Here is an 18,456-nt window from a genome sequence, read left to right on the forward strand (position 1 = left end):
GCCCCGCCTGTGCAAGCCGTTGTCGCGGGCCTTGTTCAAAACCCACAGCATGGCGTATGGCTCGACATTACACCGCGCAAGGCACCGACTGCATAGCGCTTCCCGTCCATAGAGCTCTCGACCTCGTGCTAGTAGCATGTTGATTCCATCGCGACTCGCGGGTAAATACTGCCTTTGTCCCGCTTGTGTCGTACAGCGCCTGGCCCTGAAATCTTGCCAAAGCAAGATGCTCGACGTGAAACACACCATGGGCAATCTTCATGGAATGCTGCGAGTGAGGCCGTGCTGCTGGGCATAGTCGGCTCTCGCTTGCTCACCATGGCGAAGCGTCGGTGTCGACGGATGCACAGTCGTGCAACCTTGTCAAAGCAAGATGCTCAACGACACAGCCATGTTCGAGCCACACATGCAAGCCACGCGGACGAGTGTCATGGAAGATTTTAACGGAGGTCAACGATGGCGAGTGCATGGATTATCGTGTGGAAGGAACGGGTCCGTGGGCTGCTTCTCATGGCCACACGTCGTTCCTCGCTGGGATGTGGCGACTTAAATCGGGATCTTGTCGCCGTTGACGTTGTAGTCCCATCGGCGCCGAATGAGCGCGTGCAGGGTGGTCTTGCCGAGGGCTTGTTGAAGCCCTTCGCTGACGTAGCCCACGAGGCTCTCCCGCGGAAGCGCGTAAATGTTGGCGACTGCATGGAGCAGGTCAAAGTTGTCGTCGATGGCGGGATGCCGGCACACGCGGAACGCGGCGCGGTACATGGCAAGGTCCCTACGCGATCGTAAGATGATTCCACCGCCGCCGCCACACTACGCACGTCAGGAGAAGGCACGCGCCGTCCGCATCAAATTTAAACTTTTGCAGGTGCGCAATGTACGTGTCCTTGAACGTCGCAGACAAGTTTGACACAAACAGCGTTCGATTCGCCGCGCCGCCGGCATCGTCCTAGCCGCACCACGACGGTGACGAGGGAATCGCGCATGGGACCGACCAGCGCCGCGCTCGCGTGCGAAAACACAGTCGCGAGGTACTGCACGACTTGCGTGCATGCTCTCGACTGGGTTTGGACCTGCTTGTTTCCGAGAAAGTCGCCTTTGTCCAGCCCGTTGCTACGCCGCCGCGATCGTCATCGACTACACAATCGCCAACGTACGTGAACAGCGCGACGAGGCTCTTCTCGACGGCTTGAAAGGTCTTTTGCAGCCCGTACGCGATCAACCCCTCGAGCTTTTCCATCGTTTTTCGCTTGCCTTCCATGCATATCCTGCCGGCGATCGGTTCGGAAACATGTCTACATGCCACGTACGTGTGCTGCGTCGGAGTTTGAGCCAAATACGGCGCGACGACCGCCTTGTACTGCGAATCGAGGAGGCTGACGTGACCGATCAAGCTCTACCGCACAGACGGGTCGACGCCCGGCGAAGAACGATCCATCCACCGACCTTGAGCACGATGAAAAAGTTGCTCGCGGAATCGAGACACAGCAGTGGCTCTTGGACGAGTTCGTGGGACAAGTTGGCGATTTTCTACCACGCACACGCTCTGTCGTTGCTGAGCCACGGGACGGCGACGTACACCGAGGTATTCGTCGCCAAATGCGTGGCAGTACAACGCGTACAGCCGCGCCATGAGTTCGACTCGGAGCTCGCTGTTTCGCAGGACCACGTCGCAACGCGCCGTCGATTCCTAGCCACTCGTTCGTCGAGACCCCCCATCGTCCGTCCACATGTACCTTGAGCGCTTGCCCAAACTTGCGAGGTATGGTGTCGTCCATGGAGATGGGAAGCAGCATTTGGTAAAACAGATTCGGCGGCTCGGGTTTGGCATGCACCGGTGTCATCTCGCGAGGGGACGTGATGGCGGTGGTCGAGCCGGGCGACGTCAGCGTGTGGGCGGCGCTCGGGTTTGTCGACGGTGGCGCCGCGCCGCCCTTGATCGTCGTCGTCGACTCTCTCGCGGCTTGATCCTTGAGCTTGTACTTGTTCTTGCCCGATGGAATCGCAGGCCACTTGATCAATCCGAGCGTTTGGTCCAAGCTCTGGTGAAGCAAGTCTTGCTCGATTTGAACGTATCTACAACGAATGGTGTCCGCCCATTTTGTCGGCGACGCACGTACCGCTGGCGGTGGCCGCCAAAGAGCACTTGCAATTGAGCGGTCAGGAACGTTTGCATTCTGTCCGTCTCGGCGGGCGTCTCGAGCGGCAACATCCCAATCGCCTGCACCAGTCCACAGCACTTTTCGTACGCAGCTCGCAGCGCCGCGACGTACTCTTTGTCCGCCATGCCATCGCGGCCTGGACATCGCACGATTCATTCACGCACACGACACAATGCGTACCCAGGAGCCGTTCAAGATGCGAGAGCAGCCCGAACGCAGGGTCGTGGCACAGCCGTTCGACGAGGATTTCTCGGATCGATGGAGCGATCGCGGCAGAAAACACCGACTGAATCACGACAAACTGACTCTTGCAAATCGCGCGGATCTTGGCCACCAACGAGTCGAGGTCCTGGAGGCATTCGTCGCAGGTCGGCGCGTCTGCGTGGTCCTGCTCGGTTGGGGACGAGTCGGCCCGGAGAAACTGGGCATGCCTACCACACATCACCCGTCAATGGCCCCAAGAACGAACGGCGGCGGTCGCACTTGGTGAGCTTTTCCTTCATGACGTTCCATACAAAACGGTCGGCCACAATGTCCTTGCACCCGTGGGCCACCAGCGACGTGGCGTTCTCGCGCATAGTGCCCAGGTCGTGTGCGCTGGCGACGCCGCGAAGCTCCTGGTCCTGCGCATCGTCAAACCCTTGAAGCAATGACGACTCGAGCGCCTGGTTGAGTCGGTGGATTTCTTGCACAGCGACCTTTGTCGCGGGGGACGTGAGCTCGTCTGCAAAGTCGCGTAGTTTGCCGACGATGACGATGGCCTTGGCAACGTCATGAGATGCAGGAGGAAAAGGATGCCCTTACTTCGTGAACTCGATGGGGGTCTTTCAGTGTGTTGTACAGCTTATTGGTCGACTTGACTGGTGCGGTTGACGGGGTGTTCAGAAGAAGGATGGCCTCGAGGAGCTCGTCGGTGTCCCGCGCACGGTTCTTTTCTTTGTCGATGATGGCAAGCCGGTCCCCGATCACAACGGCGGACGAACTGACCTTGGTGAATCGATCTTCCAGCTCGTCCATTTCCGCCGTGATGAGCTACAACAGTCGTGACGATATGATCGCCACGCATGGGACGTACGTGCAGCAGTTTCTCGGGTTCCCGCAGACTCTCGTGAAACTTGGCGGCAAACTTGCGATTTTGCTTGTCCAACTCGACGAGTTTCGTGGAAATCACGTCCCGATGGGCTTGGAGTGTCTCGATCGCCGACTTGAAGATGCCATCGAGGTCGGCCAAGCTAGTGGAACCATCCCCGTCGGATGTGGGGCCACACAGTTCATCCAGCATGACATCTGTGCTATACCCTTCGCATGATTGAAAGGGATCGCTGCCGCTGCTCAAGAGCTTGGCGAGCTCCTTGCTGCGGCCGCTGCTCGACATGCTCGCAGTTCCGCCTCGCCCGATCTTTTGTCCGGATAATATCGCAATTTCTCACCACAGTGTGACATCCGGAGAATTCACTACGACGTACTACATCATATCCAGTGTGATTCTAAACACTTCTCCCATGCACTTTCTCGTGTCAGCCAAGTGTGTCCGGTGGCGGTATCGCTCCCTGTCCAAGGCGGAGTCGCGTCGGCGATGGCCGCGCCAACTTGAGTCGGCCCTGACCGACCACAGCGACGGCTTTGGCACTTTTTGTACTTGTCCACAGGTAACAAACACGTTTGAAACATGTTTCAAACACTCCCGTTGCGAGAGAACACATCTTCTTGCAGCCAGGTTCAAATCCGTATACACAATTCAAGTCGCAAATTGTGGGGTCGCGATGTGTGGGGGGGGATTCCTACGACCGCATGGTAAAGCACATGTTGCATTATTTCGTATCCATGCATACGAATTATACGTCGTGTACTTGAGTCCATTGAAACTCGATGCAATCGGGCTCGTGATTAATCTCGATTGAATTATGTTTTGTATTCTCTCCACCATTGATGGTCGGGTGACTGGCTTATTGGGGACTGGACATTCCTCGGCGCGGCTCAAGCGCGAGAAGGAAGCACATCGTCGTCGTTCGCTGTCTCGACAGACGATACGAAGTAACAGAGACCTCTGGATGACTGGAAGGACTCATCGGGGCTCCGCTGTCACCCGCGGCGTCCATGGACCGCAGATCCCGAACCAACCGCATCGGGTGGTGGTGTGCGGAGGCGGCATCATTGGCCTCACGACCTGCTATTACTTGGCGCGCCGAGGTCATGAAGTTGTATGCATTGAGCGGGAATCGCGGGTCGGCATGATGGCGTCGTACAAGAACGGGACGTTCTTCGACTCGACCTTGTACAGCAGCTGGGCCGACTTGTCGTTGTTGTACAAGAAGCACATGCACCAAGCGAAATCTGCCAGCAAGGAGAAGGGCTTCCGCGTTGAAGCGGCGGCTTGGATTGACCCTGCGTTTTGGGCATGGGGGCTCAAGTTCATGACGAACGCCACGAGCAAGCGCGCCAAGGAGAACGGCCGCAAGATCCGCGAGCTCGGGTTCTATAGCCAAAGGAAGCTGCAGGAGTTGCTGCGCATGCACCCAGAGATCGAAGACGAGATGGAGCCAACGGCGCAAGGGACGCTCGAGGTATTTCAGACCAAGGAAGAGAAAGATGACGTTCTCGAGAGTGACCGAATCAAGCACTGCGAGGAGTTGCACTTCCCGCTGCAACCGCTCGACCCGGATGAAGCCGCCGACATCGAGCCCGCATTGAAGCGCTCTGTTTTTGCTCCTGGCGCTATTTTCTCACCCACCGGCACCAACGGTATTCTCCTGGCGCGCGACGTCGCGTAAAGTGGCGTGTGTTGTAGGCGATGTCCACAAGACGTGCAATGCGCTCGCGGTGCTGTGCAAGCAGCACGGAGTCATGTTTCGCATGAGCACAGAGGTCCAGGACATCCTGGTGGTCGACAACCGCGCGGTGGCGATTCAAGTTGACAACGGGGACCTCATCGAGGGCGACAGCTTCGTTCTGGCGCTGGGAAACCATACCGCCGCCGTCGCCAAGCTGGCCGGCGTCAAGCTCTATGTCTATCCAGTCAAGGTACCCGCCGGCGACCGTGTTGTGTGCTCGCTCATGCTTCATGCCAGGGGTATGTCCTGACCGTGCCGCACCATCCGCAGTTCCCGTCCCTGAAATGCAATATTTATGCCGGCGGCAATGCCCTCGTGTCGCCATTGCGCGGCGACGGCATCCGCATCAGCGGCGGCGCCGACTTTGCCGGGTTCAACTACAAGAGCGACCCAAAGCGCGTCGAGTGGCTCCTCAAGCAGGCCAAGGGGGTGTTTCCCGATGGCTACCTGGACGAGTCCCAGGTTGAAACGCACGTGTGCCTGCGGCCCGTGAGCGCCGACGACGTCCCGCTCATCGGGCAGACGACCGTCGACAACCTGTTTGTCAACTCGGGCCATGGGTCCAAGGGATGGAGCTTATCGTTTGGGTCGGCGGCCATCTTGGCCGACCAGATCAGCGGCCGGACCCCCGACATCAACATTGAAGCGTACTCGCCGTGCCGGTTTGGGTTGTTTTAGGAGAGAGAGAGAGATCGGTGTGCGTGTGGTGTGTGCTGTACTAACTTAACTTGGCGCTGTCGGAGCTCGCTGTGATGCGTCAAGAGGAGATGAGTCGACCTGGTGCACGAGCGAGCGGGTCGTCGGGGCATGCGGGAGACCCGCCATCGCGGGGCGGGTAGTCCGCCGAGGTGGCGCGAACGTGGTTCTGGAGACGTGTCGGCGGCCAACGCAACAACTTTGCGTTTCGTGGACGGCGGCGTCATCGGAGCAGTCCAAACCGGTGCGGCGAGTACTGGTCGATGTTCATGGCCGGGATTTTGCCACTGATATCGTCGGCTAACAGCGCGGCCGCGCCAAACGATTGCGCCCACCCCTTGGCTCCATGGCCGCAGTTGACAAACAGGTTGTCGACGGTCGTCTGCCCGATGAGCGGGACGTCGTCGGCGCTCACGGGCCGCAGGCACACGTCGGCATGGACGTTGGACTCGTCCAGGTAGCCGTCGGGAAAGAGCATCTTGGCTTGGCTCACGAGTCTTGCGACGCGCTTCGTCTCGACGGATTTCACGCCGTGGGCCTTGCCAGCAAACTCGGCACCGCCACAGATGCGGATCCGCCCGTCGACGCACGGCGACACGACCGTGCCGGTGTGGCTCGCGGAAAAGACGTTGCATCGGAGCGGCGGGAAGAGCTGGTTTCGATCGATGGTGATCACATGCCCCTGTCTGCAACATGAGACCGGCATGGAGCGAGGACCACCTACCTTGACAGGATACATGTACAGCTTGACGCCGGCGAGCCCGGCCATCTTGGGTGTGTCGTTGCCGAGGGCCAAGACGAAGCAGTCGCCTTCGATCAACTCGTGCATCTTGGTTTGAATCGCGACGACTCGGTTGTCGACCACCAACAAGTCTTCAATCTCGGTGTTGAGGCGAAACATGACCCCCGCTTGCTTGCACAGACCGACCATGGCTTCACACGTGCGGTGGACGTCGCCGTTCGTGCCCAGCGGCGAGAAGATGGCGCCGCCGGCCATCGCGTCGGGCAAGATGGCCGGGTCAATCGCGGCTGCTTCCTCCGTGTCGACGGGATGGAGCGGATACTGAAACTCGTGCAGGCACTGCTTGATGCGATCGGCCTGCCACGCGTCATCCTTGTCGGCCCCCGACGCGAACAGCTCCAACGTGCCTGTGGCAACTTTCTCCATTTGTTCGTCGAGGGCGGGATGCTTCCGCATCAACTCGACCAGCATCCGTTCGCTGTAGTTGCACAGTTCGCGGCACTTGCGCGCGTTGTCCTTGGCCTTTCGCGCCGTCGCGCTCGTCATGTACTTGAGTCCCCATGCCCAGAACGCCGGATCGAGCCACGCGGCGGCGGCGACTTCAAACGGCTTGTCCGCGGGTTTCTTGGTCGTCATGTGCTTGCGATAGAGGAGGGACACATCAGCCCACGAGCTGTACAACGTCGGGTCATGAAACATCTCGCTGTCTCCGACGTGCGCTTCCTTTTCAATGCACACCACTTCGTGGCCCTGTTTCGCGAGAAAGTAGCACGACGTGAGGCCGACGATCCCTCCCCCGCACACGACGATGCGCTGCGACTGGTGCGTCTGCGGTCGGGGCGCGTCGACTCCCCGAGTCACCGCCGAGTGGCGCCGCCGTCGTGTGCTACCATTCATGGCTCGCACGTCGATCGGACGCACGCAAGACCGGACGCGTTTCGCAGAATGGCGACATGCTGACAATCGTTGCATCGCCAGTACACGGTACAAATATCGAAAACCCAACGGCGAGCACAGCCACCAACGCCGCCGTGCCAATGCGATGACGGCAAGGGTCTGGGATGTAGCGGCGGTCCATCCCGGGGGACTCACGCGTGACGTAACGATGCGGACGGGGTGTGTCATGCGTCGCTCGGTGGCGGCGGCGACGTACCATGTTGTTCGATGGAACGGGGGTTGGGCGTTGTATTTAAAACGATTTTTAAATCATGTCCTGTGCCGAGTCGGAGAGATACATTATATGAATGTCCAACAGTTTTAAAATGACGACATGGAATTTGAAACGTTTGAAATCCACTTGGCAGACGTTGTCACGAATGACCGACCACAACGCCCCGCTGCAAAGCAACTTGCCACTTGCTCCGGTCGCAAGCGGTCGACGAGCACGCGCAGCCCGGGGACGACGCGGCGATGCCTCGGACGACAAAACCCTTCGACACAAACTTGTCTCGTGCAATATCGCACACACATGCCTGACGGGGGCGTGAAAGGCAGGCGGCGTGACCGACGAGTCAGCGTGCCGCACACGCGAACGCTCGACGGCAGCAGCGCGGGTACGTCGCATGCGATTCCTATGTGGAATGGAACAAGTCGGTCGTGAAGCTCGACGAGGTAGAGAAGCATGTACTATGCACGTTAGACAAAAGACCGATCGTTGGCGCGAGCCGCCACGCGCGTCTAGGCAAAGTCTTGGGTCTCAAATTTCGCCAGCGACATGTACTCGACTTGGACAATGTTGCCGCCAAATTTGCGGCCCGTCAAGGCCTACGGAACCATCCCCCATATGAGCATGTCTCCTTCGTTCGTCGATCGCACCTTGGTCGCCTTCTCGGCGCCTTCCACCGATTCAAACCGCACAAACACCTTGCCAACACCCAAAATGGTCTCGCCCGTCTACATGGACACATTCAGTGTTTCGCAAGCCAGCGGGAGAGGCGGACCTTTGGCCGGGGGACTTCGAGCGCCACGACTTTGCCAAATTTGTTGCACTCTTCCTCGATATCTTCCTTGAGGTCGGCAAACTCGTCGTCGTCTTCGAGTTCCGCGGGCTGCACCATATTGCCCTGCCACGTCCATCCGTTACCCATCGATTGAAGCGACCACCATACCAGCACAATGACTTGGGTCGGGGTGACTGTAGCTTTGGCGCTGTCTTCCCCCTTTGGCTTGTACTTGGGCAGCACACCTTGCTTGGATGCACGCTGCACCGACAGCACGTGGCCGCCCAAGTCGAGGCCATTGAGGCCATTCATGGCTTCTTCCGTCACGTTGTTGTCTTCGTATTCAAACAAGGCGCTACCCACAGACACTCCTTCGGCGTTCTTGACGAGGGTGAATGCGTCGAGCTTGCCAAACGGCTCCACAAGTTGCACAACCTACCGAGCGTGAGCCGCACGACTGGACAAACGAACGTACCTGGTCTTCGGTCAGGACGGTGGGGATGTTGACCATGAGCAGCCGGTTCGACGTGTTGTCTGGAGGAATGTGCGCTGGGTCCAAATACACGTGGCTGTCGCGGATCGCGTTGGGGTCCTTGAGACCGCATGCGGCGGAGCCCCCGGCAAACCACATTGGGTTCGGAATGCAGCCGAGGTTGACCAGCGCCGTTTGCGTGCGGTTGGATACGACTGGCATGGGCTGCGGCGGGCCAACAAACGATCGAGGACGTCCAAATTTGAGTTGTCGCCCGAGTAGGTTCAGTTGGTTCAGCATGAGCGCCAAGTTGCATTCTTCGACCGTGCGCATCTCGCAGAACGCGTACATGCCGTCGGTAGAGATCCACGTACTCAAGATCGGGTTGCCGGGCTGACCTTGGAGCGCCAATCCGACTTGCTGGATGATCGTGCCGAGAAAGTCCTGCAGTTGCGTGGCCGTGACATTCGGGGGAAGGTTTCCCACGTACAGCTCGCGCATTGGCTTCAGAGACACGACGGACGACATCGTGCTTTGGCTCTGTGACATCTTGGCCATGATCTCTTGAATGCTCAAGGACGGGTATTGCAACATCATCTGCGTGATCGTGGGTTGGTTCGACGGAGGTGCCGAGTCCACAGGTGGGATAGCGTTCAGATCATCCGTTGCAGGCGCAGACACGACGGCGGCTGGTTTCGCGGCTTCGGCCGACGGCGATCTGCGGTGTCGCTCGTCGCTACGGCTTCGACTGCGGCGAGACGAGCGTCTGCTTCGATCGTTCGATCGGCTACTCGACCGGCGGCTACGACGGCTACTGTCCCGTCGGCTATCGCGTCGTTCGTATGAGCGGGAACGGGACCGACGGGAGGACCGATACCGCGGCGAATAACTTCGCGAGCGACGGCGGGAGGATTTTCGGTCCTTGTCGTCGTCCTTTCTCTCCCGTCGGCTGGACTTCTTTTCACTGCGATCACGGTCACTACGGTCTCGATCGCTGCGGTCTTTCCGACTGCTCTTGCGATCCTTCTCGCGGTGCGACGACTCGTTGTCGGACCCTTCCGCCATGATGAAAGCTCCACACAATTTCGAATCTGTGTCTGTGGTGGAGGATCCGGATAGTGAAGCATCCGGATACGACATTCACCGTGACGAAGTGGACATTTCACACGAGTGCAATGTGGCATTGCCGTCGAGGCATGCTGTCGCAGTCGGGTGCGATGTGCGTGCGAAAGCGGCGATCCTTGGTAGAATGGGCTGAATCAAGCCTTCCTGGACGACGACGAGGTCGCGCGGCGTGAGGACTACCATCAACCCCGACACCATCACGGGATCCGTCGAGCACGATGGGCTGCCAGGGAAGATGTTTGGATGCCCATGTTTAGGCGAAACACACCGCACTCGTATGAATTATGCATGTGTATGCCGTGTGGTACGCATCCCGACGAAACAAGCACTCATTCGTCGTCGTCGGGGTCTTCCTTGTACAGTTGATGGATGAAATACTTCATGTCGTTGATGATGGTGGTTTTCTCCGCTTCCGACGCGGCGGTATACATGTCCTGCATGATATCGCCTTTCTGAGCCAACGCGAGCGAGTCGTAGTACGTAGACCAGGTGTCTGCAGCGTCGTGGTGAGTCCTGCATGGAGTGCGACCCATCGTACCGGGCAACTCGATCGTGTCGTAGTTGGATGCAGGGAACGGCTCCATTTGCTCAGTAGAGTACCGGCCGATGCGGGACGCTACCCATCAGCGATGAGTCGAAATGAAGCCATGCGTGACGGCGTACGTGTTCCTCCGTCGGAAAGAATCGCGAGGAACCGCATGAAGAACGAAAAACGTTCAGCTTTTGTCGACGCATTCCAAAACTTTACCAAGATCGCAAGACGAAGCTTCTTGTCTGCGCAAAACAGCCATCGGCTCGTCACAGCATGAGATGTTGCAATCTGGCCGACGTACCCGAGATGTTGGTGTAAATTTCGTTCCAGTCCTCTCGACTGTGGATGACGCGCTATGGTGGATAATACATGACGATCCGTTGTGCTCGAAATAGCGTGGAATGCACCTCTCGGTCTTCCTTATCCGCCGCCTTTTTCGTGGCGGCAACTTTCTCGACGACGTCTCGCTTATTCCCGCCATGTTGCAGCGTCGACTCGTATGCGTGTTGCGCTAGTCGTAACTGATGCAGAGCTTCATGCGCCTGGCCTTTCCGAAAGTGACCCTAAACGGATTGACGAAAGTTCGATCTCGCACGACTATCTCGCGGGGAAGCCACATGCGTACTTTTGCCCACGTCGGGTCTAGTGAGACAGCAGTCTCTGCATCTTTCAATGCTTCCTGATATTTCTTTTGATGGAAACGCGCCGCCGATCGATTGCCGTACAAGGTCTACGCATCGACGACACTCACGATGCAGGCCACATGAACACTGTGCGTACATGCTGCTTGGGCTCTTGCAGTATGGCTTTCGAGTAGAACGCTTCCGCTTCGTCGAAGCGCTTGTCTTCAAACGCAGCGTTTCCCTGTTCCTTCAGTGTGGTCGCTGTCGAGCTCATCGTCGTCGTGTCCCGCCGCGCAATCGAAAATGAATGTAAAGATTTGGCGGTTTCGGCCACGGAATGCATGTACTTCAAAATGCAGTTTTAAACTCACACAACTTCGGACAACGTAGTTTTAAACTCCAGAATGATGGACATTCGTTAACTGGTCACTTTTGCTTGGTGTCGAAGCGCGAGATGCAGATCGCAAACGCTTGCAGCATGGACAGCGGGTACTGGAAGTCCATGTTGAAGCAGTTCATGCCGACGCGGCCCATCTGCAGGATGATATGCTCCTGTGGGACGCTCACCGTGCTCTCGTCGTCGTAATGGTACGTCGGATGTGCTTGGATGTACGCCTATCGCGACGCCGTCACGGTCAAGCCGACTGCAAGTCACGCGCGCACCTGTCGATACTTTTCCTGGTCCGTCGGTTGCGAATGCACGAGCTGAAAGTTCTTGATCGAGGTGCTCGTCGCCCGGCTTCGAAAGTCGACAATGCACGAACTCAGCGGGTCGTACTGCGATTCCCGCTTGTGCAAGCACGTAAACTTGTCTCGTTCGAGCACGTTTTGACCGCCCTATGGTCATGGGGACTGTACCACCCGCACGGCAACGGGTTCCATGGTGTACCTGCTCGGCAACCTCCGTGAACAGCGCTTCCAGCGTCTGGTCTTTCGAAATCGGGCGCCAGTCCAAGTACGACAGCGTGGTTTCGTCCCCCGACTCGTGCTCGACGATTGCCGGTACGATCACTTCCATCTTGCGCAGGAATTCCTTCTTCGTGGGGTGGTATCGGATGGTCGCCATTTGCGCGCGAATGTGCTGGCGAACTTCGTCGTCGATTTCACAATCCGAGTCGATATCTTCGGGGTTGTCGCCTTGATCAAACAACGTGTACTCCATCTTTCGCGTGTCGCTGCGGAGCTTGCCGACAAACTGCTTGCTTCGCAACGACCTGGACAAGAAGAGGTCGTCCCTAGATCCGCCGCGCGCAGACGGACAGTGTGAGGCGCAGGACGTGGCCCCATGGACCCTACTTGTTCAGGCTAAAGATGTAATGCGACGAAATGCGCGACGTGGGCTTCTTCCGCGCGTACATCAGCGGGCGGCCCGTGGCGCTGCTCACCTCGAGCATCAACGAGTACAGCGGCGACAGCTACACCATGCCCCGTCATGAACCCACGACCGCATCCCACATCACCTTGTTTTGCCCGCTTCGATTGCGCTCGATGAAGCATCGCACAATGTGGCCGCGGCCGACCTCGAGCGGCTTCGTGATGAAATTGAGGAGCTGGTTTGGGACGTACGGCACGCGCTTGGGATTGAAGTACTATACAGACTCGATGAGCATCGCTCGTGGTCGCCAGCCGCACCTCAAACGACTTTTTCTTGTCCTCGGCGTGCTGTTTGGATTTCTTGGACCGCTTCTTCGGCTCTAGCGGTTTGGCCTCGTCCTTGGCGTCGCCGCTGTCAGAAGGTTCGTGCTGCGGTTGTTTGGCCTCCTTTCCGTCGTTGTCGCCGTCATTCGCATTCGATGCAGACGTGGTGACTGTCGCCTTGCCCAGTGTTTCCAGCTGCTTCATCTCGTGGTACAGCGCATCCGCCAACGCGGCTTTTGTTGCGGGAATCGGGGCGTTGTGGCTGTTGTTGTCAAGGACAGCGTCGCTGCGGTCGTCGTCATCGATACCATGTTTCGCCCCGACTTTATCGTCGCATGGTGCTTTCTCCATGACGATTTCCGGGTCGTCGTCGCCCTTTGCGTCGGCCGCCATCGTTTCCAAGATCGGGATATCTTCGATGTCGTCCATCGAGTCGTCCAGGTCGTCGTGGGACAAGGCGGCTGCAGCTTTGGCATCGGCGACGTTTTTCTTGACTACGACAGCTTTGCGCACGGTCAACTCTTCTTCGGCGTGTTCGCGCCGCATCGTCATGGACTGCGGCGCTGCTTTTCCCGCCGTGTTGGAGCTCACGCTCGAGTACATGGCCTTTAGCGACGAGGATGGACCTTCGTCCGTCATCGCCGTGGTGTTCCGCTTGAACGCTGCGTCTTCCTGGAGCAGCTCGGTCGTCGTCTTGCGTGGTTTGCCTTGGATGGTTTCCAAGATCGCTTTCTTCTCCGACGCGACAATGTGTTGAACATTGCTTCGATTGTCGACCGCAGCTTGAGCAAGCGGGTCTTTGGCTTCGACGGCGCGTGGAGGCATCGCCATGTCGTTCAGAACGTCCTTTGGCGGAGGTTTCTTCTTGGGTTTCGGCGGCGCGGTCGACGGCACGCCTCCACTCGAGTCCGCACTAGGCGGACGAGCGCTCATGAGTTGGTCTTTTTCTTCTGACCCACGCACGTCGTTGTTGGTCCGTGGCGTGCTTGGTGCGGCCGCGGATGGCGGTGGCACCTTCTTCTTGGGCTTGGGCGGTGCATTCTCGTCTCCGGCTTTGGTTTCTCCAGCACTGCCAGCTCGGATCTTCTGCACCGCCGCATTGACTCCTTTGGGGGGTGGACTCGACGGCGGGCCGGCCTTTGCCCGCAGCGCCGCCGCCGCGGATTTTGGTGGGGCGCCGGATGGCGGTGGTGGCGCCTTCTTCTTCTTCGGGGCGCCTTCCTGCAGCACCCATGTCCATGACCCGTCTGTCGAGTGGCTGGGAGGCGTACCTCTCCTGTCGGTGCGGTCGACTTGGGCAGGGCCATGCGAGGTCTACATCGACGTCCAGGGTGAGCGCCACACTCGCCGGCGGAGAAACACTCTAGCAAACGTACGTGGCATCGCCAGACGCGGACTCGTCCGCCATGCCCCACGCGGCGCTGTACAAAGTGGTGCCGACCGTTCACGATCGGTTTCAACATGAAACGGCAACTCGACAAGGCATTTTTTTGGTCTAACCGTTTCATCGTCGTTAACATGCTATCGGGCTCAACGGGCCTCGGGGCACCCGGCGGCGGGGGCGCGGGTCGCGACGTCCTCGACGAGTGCCTCGGACAGCTTCCCGTGCTCCATGAACGACCGCATGTGCAGGATGGGCACGACGCCGATCGCGGAGATGCTCTTGGTGTGGATGCGCTCGCTGTACGTCTGCGGGTGGTGCGCCGCCAACGGGTCGGGATCCTGGACGCATCGATCAGTCTAGAGCGAGGGCGAACATGACCCGCACCTTGGTTAAGTCAATGCCTTCCGCAACGTCAAACAGCGCGTCCAGGTCGTTCATCTTCATGAAAGGGCACGTGGCGCACCCGCCGGCAGACGAACATCCTTCGCCCCCCTGGACGCCAGGGACCAAGTTGTCGCCTTCGGTCGCAACGGCATCGGCGGCCACGGGAAAGATGATCTCGACTTGCGGGGTTGTCGCAGCCGACTTGCCGTCGGCCAGCGCGGCCTGGACACTGGTCGCGATCGACGTGATCATGCCGGCCTGAGTCGTGGCAGTCAGCGCCATCCACGCCGCGCGTCGACGTACCTCGGTCCCAAGAATGAAACGAAGGCGCTCGTTCGACCCGGCCTTTAGCGCTTCCGCCGTCTTGGCCTTGATAAAGTTGAGGATGTTCGAAGTCGACCCGACCACGCCGCGGCCTCGCGCCTGCGCTTCCATCGCAAGCGTAAACATCTCGCCAGGGACTTCAAAGTGGGCAGTCATGTACACGTCCGCGTACTCGTCGCGGACGCGCTTGGTCACCTTGTCGCCAAACATGTGATGGACGACGCAGTTGCCTTCCTTGAAATAGTCGAAGCGGGTCAGGAGCGACTTGATCCTACACACAGCATGGCTCACCCACGAGATCCTCCAGGACGGCGTACGTGGCTTGGGTGTGAGCAGGATGAATTTCACGGATCTGTTCGTCCGGCATCGTGGCCATGTGATGAAACATTTGCTCGAGGTTCTCGCCCATGTACGTGTCGGGGCCGTAAAAGATGGAAATGTCCGGCACCTGCGCCGCCGCTTGCAAGATCGTTTGCACCACATTCGACGACGTGCACGTGATCGTCGGGATCATGTTGTGCGCCCATGCCTTGCTCTTGAGCGACGTGTTGATGTACACAACGTGGAGGCTGTGGGGGGTCTTTGCCGCATGGGCCAAGTACGCCAGGTACGCTTGCTTCTCGGCCGACTCGGCCAAACTGCACCCAATCTTCTTCTTCGACAACCGGTACACGGGGATGTTGTGGTACCCGTTCGAATCCAAGTTGGCACGGACGCTTTCCGACATGAAGTCGACGCCCAGACATGCAATCGCCTTGGCGCCGTTCTTCGCCATCTTGGCGGCGGCTTCGCCCATCGCGAGCGAGTCTGCAATCAACGTGTGCGGCCACTTCAACTTGCTCAAGACACCCTATGCGTCGACGAGTGTCAGTGGGCACCATGGAGACACATCATGAAAGGCACTCGACGTACTTGGAGTTCAGGGTCCATGTAAAAGTGTGCGACGATGCCGAGCTGCTTCTTGGCAAGCAAGGCGTCCAGCTCCCCGACCGCGGCCAAATCAGGCGTCAAGTACTTGGCTTGAGATTCTGCAAACGAGCCTTGCGCGGTGATGCCGTCCTTTGTGATCTATCCACCAAGGCGTTGGGAACCCATCCCAGACGACAGAGTCATATGCGCTCATACCAATATGGACGGGAACGGCTTGTCCCATGACGCTGAGAACGAACGAGTCGTCATCGTCTTGGATGCGCGGGTGGCGACAGTGGCGTGGCGGAAGAAGGGGCGCATGACGAAGGTGGTCGACTTGCTTGGGTAGAACCACGATGTGCAATGGCAGTGGTGTTCGCCGTCTTGTATGGAGTATCCGGATATGGATCCGGATGCGGTAGAGTCGACTCTCGCACGTTTTAAATTGCAAACAATTTCCAACTTGATATTTGTATGGAACCCGTCGAAATTGAATACCCAGCTGTGTTCTCGGCAGCACGAATGACTCATTCACACTATTTACATGTTCAACCCAATGACTCATTCACACTATTTGCATGCGCATCCCCTCCTCGCACACGACCACGTTGGTCGAGTCGTTGGCGGCAGGCATCGATCGCACCTTTGACGGGACGCTTCTAGCGAAGAAGCAGTGGAGGCAACGTGCGAGCACCCTTTCGTACGAGGAGGAAGGAGTGTGCCACAAGGAGACGGCGATTGTGTCGGGGTTGGTTGTAAATAGTGTAAGCATCCATTTGGCAACACGTTCAACAGACATTCAATTGCTACCCCGCATGGCGATGCCGGACCTTGCCATCGTGGGTCGACTGGCGCCGGTCCCGCGCCACATGATCGCAATAGTGATGCACGCTTACGCACAGCCGGTCGATGCAGTTTTGTCGCCAGGACTCGCGGTGGCCTTGCATGTCGCCGTGCTGTCGGAACGAGTACGTTGTGTGGTTGTTGGCGGCCAAGACCAGGTGGAATGCCAGTAACCCCATCGCCCACAGACCGATGAGCGTGTAGTAAATGACAGCAACGATGCACCACGCAGTCGCGCGACGATCCAAGTGCGTCCAAAGAGTGTGCCACATCCACGCCAACCACAATGATGCAATCCCCATGCACGCCGTGAAGGCCAGGAAGAACGTGTAGTTGTTGCGGCCAACGCAGGTGCCCAGAAGAGGGCAGCTACACCAGGCATCAGCAAACGAGTCGCCGTTGTGTTTCGAACGTACTGGTGGTCGAACACTGCCACGCACTTGTTGCATGCATTGCAGTGCTTGGCTCGGGGTGGTTGATCGACATGGCAGGTATGACAGAAGCGGCGCAGCGTCGCGTCCAGCGCAGCGTCGTCGTTTCTTGGGGCGTTGTTGCAGTCGCCAGCAAAGTCTGGGCTCATGAGATGGTGCATGGTGGTCGCGTACCGCTCGGCGCAGTGGTGGTCGTGCGCCACGGTGCCTGGATCGAGCCATGCCGCACATCCAAAGAAAAACCACGTGAATGCAAGCAGCACAGAGTGCCACGTCATGGTGCCTCTCAGTGCATTCCAGTGCCAAAACACGCCGCCGTACCAGCACGGTACGAGGACCAGATTCCCCGCTTGGAAATACAGTGGCACGCGCGTAAAGAATCGAGGGCAGAAGGCTCGAAGGACATGCCGCACAGAGCGGATGACGTTGCGTCGTAGCCGGGCCTGGAGGATCGCTGCAGCAACCAAGTGTCCCTTGGAGCGCGCGAGCATGAGCGGTGTCTGGCCGTTCACGTCCTCACGTTCCATCTGCACATGGACGTCGTCAACGAGGAAAGCGATCACTTGTGCATGGCTACAATATCCATCAGCGATGAAGCGCCAGCCATGAGGCGCTCGAAATCGCACCCGCAAAGTGCCGCAAGGTGCAGCGGCGTCTGCCTGCACGAATCGGCCATGTGAAAAAGCGCCGTGTCGAGGCCAAGGGTGTCAGCGTAGGCGTAGCACAGGCGGAGGAGCTCGACGTTGCCCTTGTACGCTGCCCAGTGTACCATAGAGTCCTAGGCCGTAGTGCATCAGACTTGGGCGCTCGTGTCGATGGAGCCTACCCCCGCTTTGTCAAGAAGTGCAGCGTCGGCACCAAGCCGGAGCAAATACACTGCCTACGATTCAATAACATTGTTGGCAGGACAACGATTCGGCAAGAGATACCGCCGCGATGTGACCGTGCTGGGCTGCGAAAATCAACGGCGTGCGCAGCTTGCGCGCGTCGGGGGCGTTCAAAACCTCTCGATGCGCCTGTACGAACGCTCGCAGCACGGCCACGTTGTTGGCGGCGGCAGCCCAGTGCACTGGTGACAGCCCGTTGTGGTCAATCGCGTCAATGGCCGCCCCGTGGTCGATCAGAAGCTGGACGAGGGGTGCCGCCCCCCGCTGCGCGACCCAATGCAAGAGGGAGCATTGATTCGCATCAGATGCATTCACCCATGTTGGGCTCTTCATTAGAGTCAAGTGCACGAGCTCCATCGTCATGTCGATATCGGACGAGGCCAGGTCCGGCGGTGATGAGTGGGTAGCATCTACGGAGCTACGACGTGCCCGAGGCTGGCCGTCCAGTGCGAATGTCGAGCCGATCGGTAGCGCAGGGGAGCTGGAAGGCCACACCGAATGTTCATCGCGATGAAGCTGCGGCGCAATTGTCTGCA

The 18,456-nt window shown here is 58.5% G+C and overlaps 9 protein-coding genes across 15 annotated transcripts in view; 2 read left to right on the plus strand and 7 right to left on the minus strand.

Annotated features, from left to right (window-relative positions):
* The window catches only part of H310_11812 (hypothetical protein), a 2,477-nt gene extending 2,294 nt beyond the window's left edge, over window positions 1-183 (plus strand). The window contains exon 5 of the mRNA XM_008878590.1: window positions 82-183. Coding sequence (XP_008876812.1) covers window positions 82-96 — 15 coding nt within the window. The 3' untranslated portion in view covers window positions 97-183. The remainder of the gene's footprint in view (window positions 1-81) is intronic.
* An 8-nt stretch (window positions 184-191) lies between these two features.
* H310_11813 (hypothetical protein) lies at window positions 192-3,570 on the minus strand. 3 transcript variants are annotated; one of them, XM_008878592.1, is made up of 13 exons: window positions 3,235-3,570; window positions 2,964-3,191; window positions 2,643-2,920; window positions 2,340-2,590; window positions 2,118-2,295; window positions 1,734-2,073; window positions 1,577-1,687; window positions 1,444-1,527; window positions 1,308-1,393; window positions 1,155-1,265; window positions 993-1,110; window positions 819-946; window positions 192-772 (listed from the first exon to the last, which is right to left on the minus strand). In XM_008878592.1, exons 1-13 carry the CDS (start codon window positions 3,532-3,534, stop codon window positions 547-549), a joined length of 2,439 nt encoding a protein of 812 aa, XP_008876814.1. In that variant the 5' UTR covers window positions 3,535-3,570; the 3' UTR covers window positions 192-546. The 3 variants fall into 3 exon arrangements, with proteins under 3 accessions (XP_008876814.1, XP_008876813.1, XP_008876815.1); XM_008878591.1 differs by having other exon boundaries at window positions 819-1,110; XM_008878593.1 differs by having other exon boundaries at window positions 1,444-1,687.
* Window positions 3,571-4,103: 533 nt separating this feature from the next.
* Window positions 4,104-5,794, plus strand: H310_11814 (hypothetical protein). The gene is made up of 3 exons (XM_008878594.1): window positions 4,104-4,901; window positions 4,948-5,180; window positions 5,228-5,794. Exons 1-3 carry the CDS (start codon window positions 4,211-4,213, stop codon window positions 5,666-5,668), a joined length of 1,365 nt encoding a protein of 454 aa, XP_008876816.1. The 5' UTR covers window positions 4,104-4,210; the 3' UTR covers window positions 5,669-5,794.
* On the minus strand, window positions 5,538-7,452 carry H310_11815 (hypothetical protein). The gene is made up of 2 exons (XM_008878595.1): window positions 6,411-7,452; window positions 5,538-6,368 (listed from the first exon to the last, which is right to left on the minus strand). The coding sequence occupies exons 1-2, from the start codon at window positions 7,398-7,400 to the stop codon at window positions 5,910-5,912; spliced, it is 1,449 nt and encodes a 482-aa protein (XP_008876817.1). The 5' UTR covers window positions 7,401-7,452; the 3' UTR covers window positions 5,538-5,909.
* Window positions 7,453-7,641: 189 nt separating this feature from the next.
* Window positions 7,642-9,924, minus strand: H310_11816 (hypothetical protein). Of its 4 annotated transcripts, XM_008878598.1 has the most exons (7): window positions 8,844-9,924; window positions 8,537-8,803; window positions 8,369-8,491; window positions 8,244-8,321; window positions 8,056-8,192; window positions 7,949-7,999; window positions 7,643-7,900 (listed from the first exon to the last, which is right to left on the minus strand). In XM_008878598.1, the coding sequence occupies exons 1-5, from the start codon at window positions 9,903-9,905 to the stop codon at window positions 8,106-8,108; spliced, it is 1,617 nt and encodes a 538-aa protein (XP_008876820.1). In that variant the 5' UTR covers window positions 9,906-9,924; the 3' UTR covers window positions 7,643-7,900; window positions 7,949-7,999; window positions 8,056-8,105. The 4 variants fall into 4 exon arrangements, with proteins under 4 accessions (XP_008876818.1, XP_008876819.1, XP_008876820.1 ...); XM_008878596.1 differs by having other exon boundaries at window positions 7,642-7,999; XM_008878599.1 differs by having other exon boundaries at window positions 7,949-8,192.
* Window positions 9,925-10,202: 278 nt separating this feature from the next.
* H310_11817 (hypothetical protein) lies at window positions 10,203-11,429 on the minus strand. The gene is made up of 7 exons (XM_008878600.1): window positions 11,278-11,429; window positions 11,123-11,227; window positions 10,905-11,060; window positions 10,799-10,850; window positions 10,629-10,739; window positions 10,504-10,581; window positions 10,203-10,458 (listed from the first exon to the last, which is right to left on the minus strand). The coding sequence occupies exons 1-7, from the start codon at window positions 11,392-11,394 to the stop codon at window positions 10,295-10,297; spliced, it is 783 nt and encodes a 260-aa protein (XP_008876822.1). The 5' UTR covers window positions 11,395-11,429; the 3' UTR covers window positions 10,203-10,294.
* Window positions 11,430-11,546: 117 nt separating this feature from the next.
* H310_11818 (hypothetical protein) lies at window positions 11,547-14,065 on the minus strand (the record flags this gene model as incomplete). The annotated part of the gene is made up of 7 exons (XM_008878601.1): window positions 11,547-11,735; window positions 11,784-11,957; window positions 12,010-12,355; window positions 12,417-12,535; window positions 12,581-12,709; window positions 12,753-13,979; window positions 14,030-14,065. The coding sequence occupies 7 exons, from the start codon at window positions 14,063-14,065 to the stop codon at window positions 11,547-11,549; spliced, it is 2,220 nt and encodes a 739-aa protein (XP_008876823.1).
* Window positions 14,066-14,255: 190 nt separating this feature from the next.
* H310_11819 lies at window positions 14,256-16,149 on the minus strand. Of its 2 annotated transcripts, XM_008878603.1 has the most exons (6): window positions 15,976-16,115; window positions 15,763-15,918; window positions 15,168-15,700; window positions 14,830-15,121; window positions 14,527-14,784; window positions 14,256-14,480 (listed from the first exon to the last, which is right to left on the minus strand). In XM_008878603.1, the coding sequence occupies exons 1-6, from the start codon at window positions 16,078-16,080 to the stop codon at window positions 14,289-14,291; spliced, it is 1,536 nt and encodes a 511-aa protein (XP_008876825.1). In that variant the 5' UTR covers window positions 16,081-16,115; the 3' UTR covers window positions 14,256-14,288. The 2 variants fall into 2 exon arrangements, with proteins under 2 accessions (XP_008876825.1, XP_008876824.1); XM_008878602.1 differs by having other exon boundaries at window positions 14,527-15,121; window positions 15,976-16,149.
* A 367-nt stretch (window positions 16,150-16,516) lies between these two features.
* H310_11820 (hypothetical protein) lies at window positions 16,517-18,456 on the minus strand. Its single transcript, XM_008878604.1, has 5 exons — window positions 17,963-18,456; window positions 17,860-17,913; window positions 17,660-17,811; window positions 17,019-17,606; window positions 16,517-16,971 (listed from the first exon to the last, which is right to left on the minus strand). Exons 1-5 carry the CDS (start codon window positions 18,281-18,283, stop codon window positions 16,566-16,568), a joined length of 1,521 nt encoding a protein of 506 aa, XP_008876826.1. The 5' UTR covers window positions 18,284-18,456; the 3' UTR covers window positions 16,517-16,565.

The sequence above is a fragment of the Aphanomyces invadans genome, assembly GCF_000520115.1.
Source record: "Aphanomyces invadans strain NJM9701 unplaced genomic scaffold supercont1.34, whole genome shotgun sequence".
NCBI lineage: Eukaryota > Oomycota > Saprolegniomycetes > Saprolegniales > Verrucalvaceae > Aphanomyces > Aphanomyces invadans.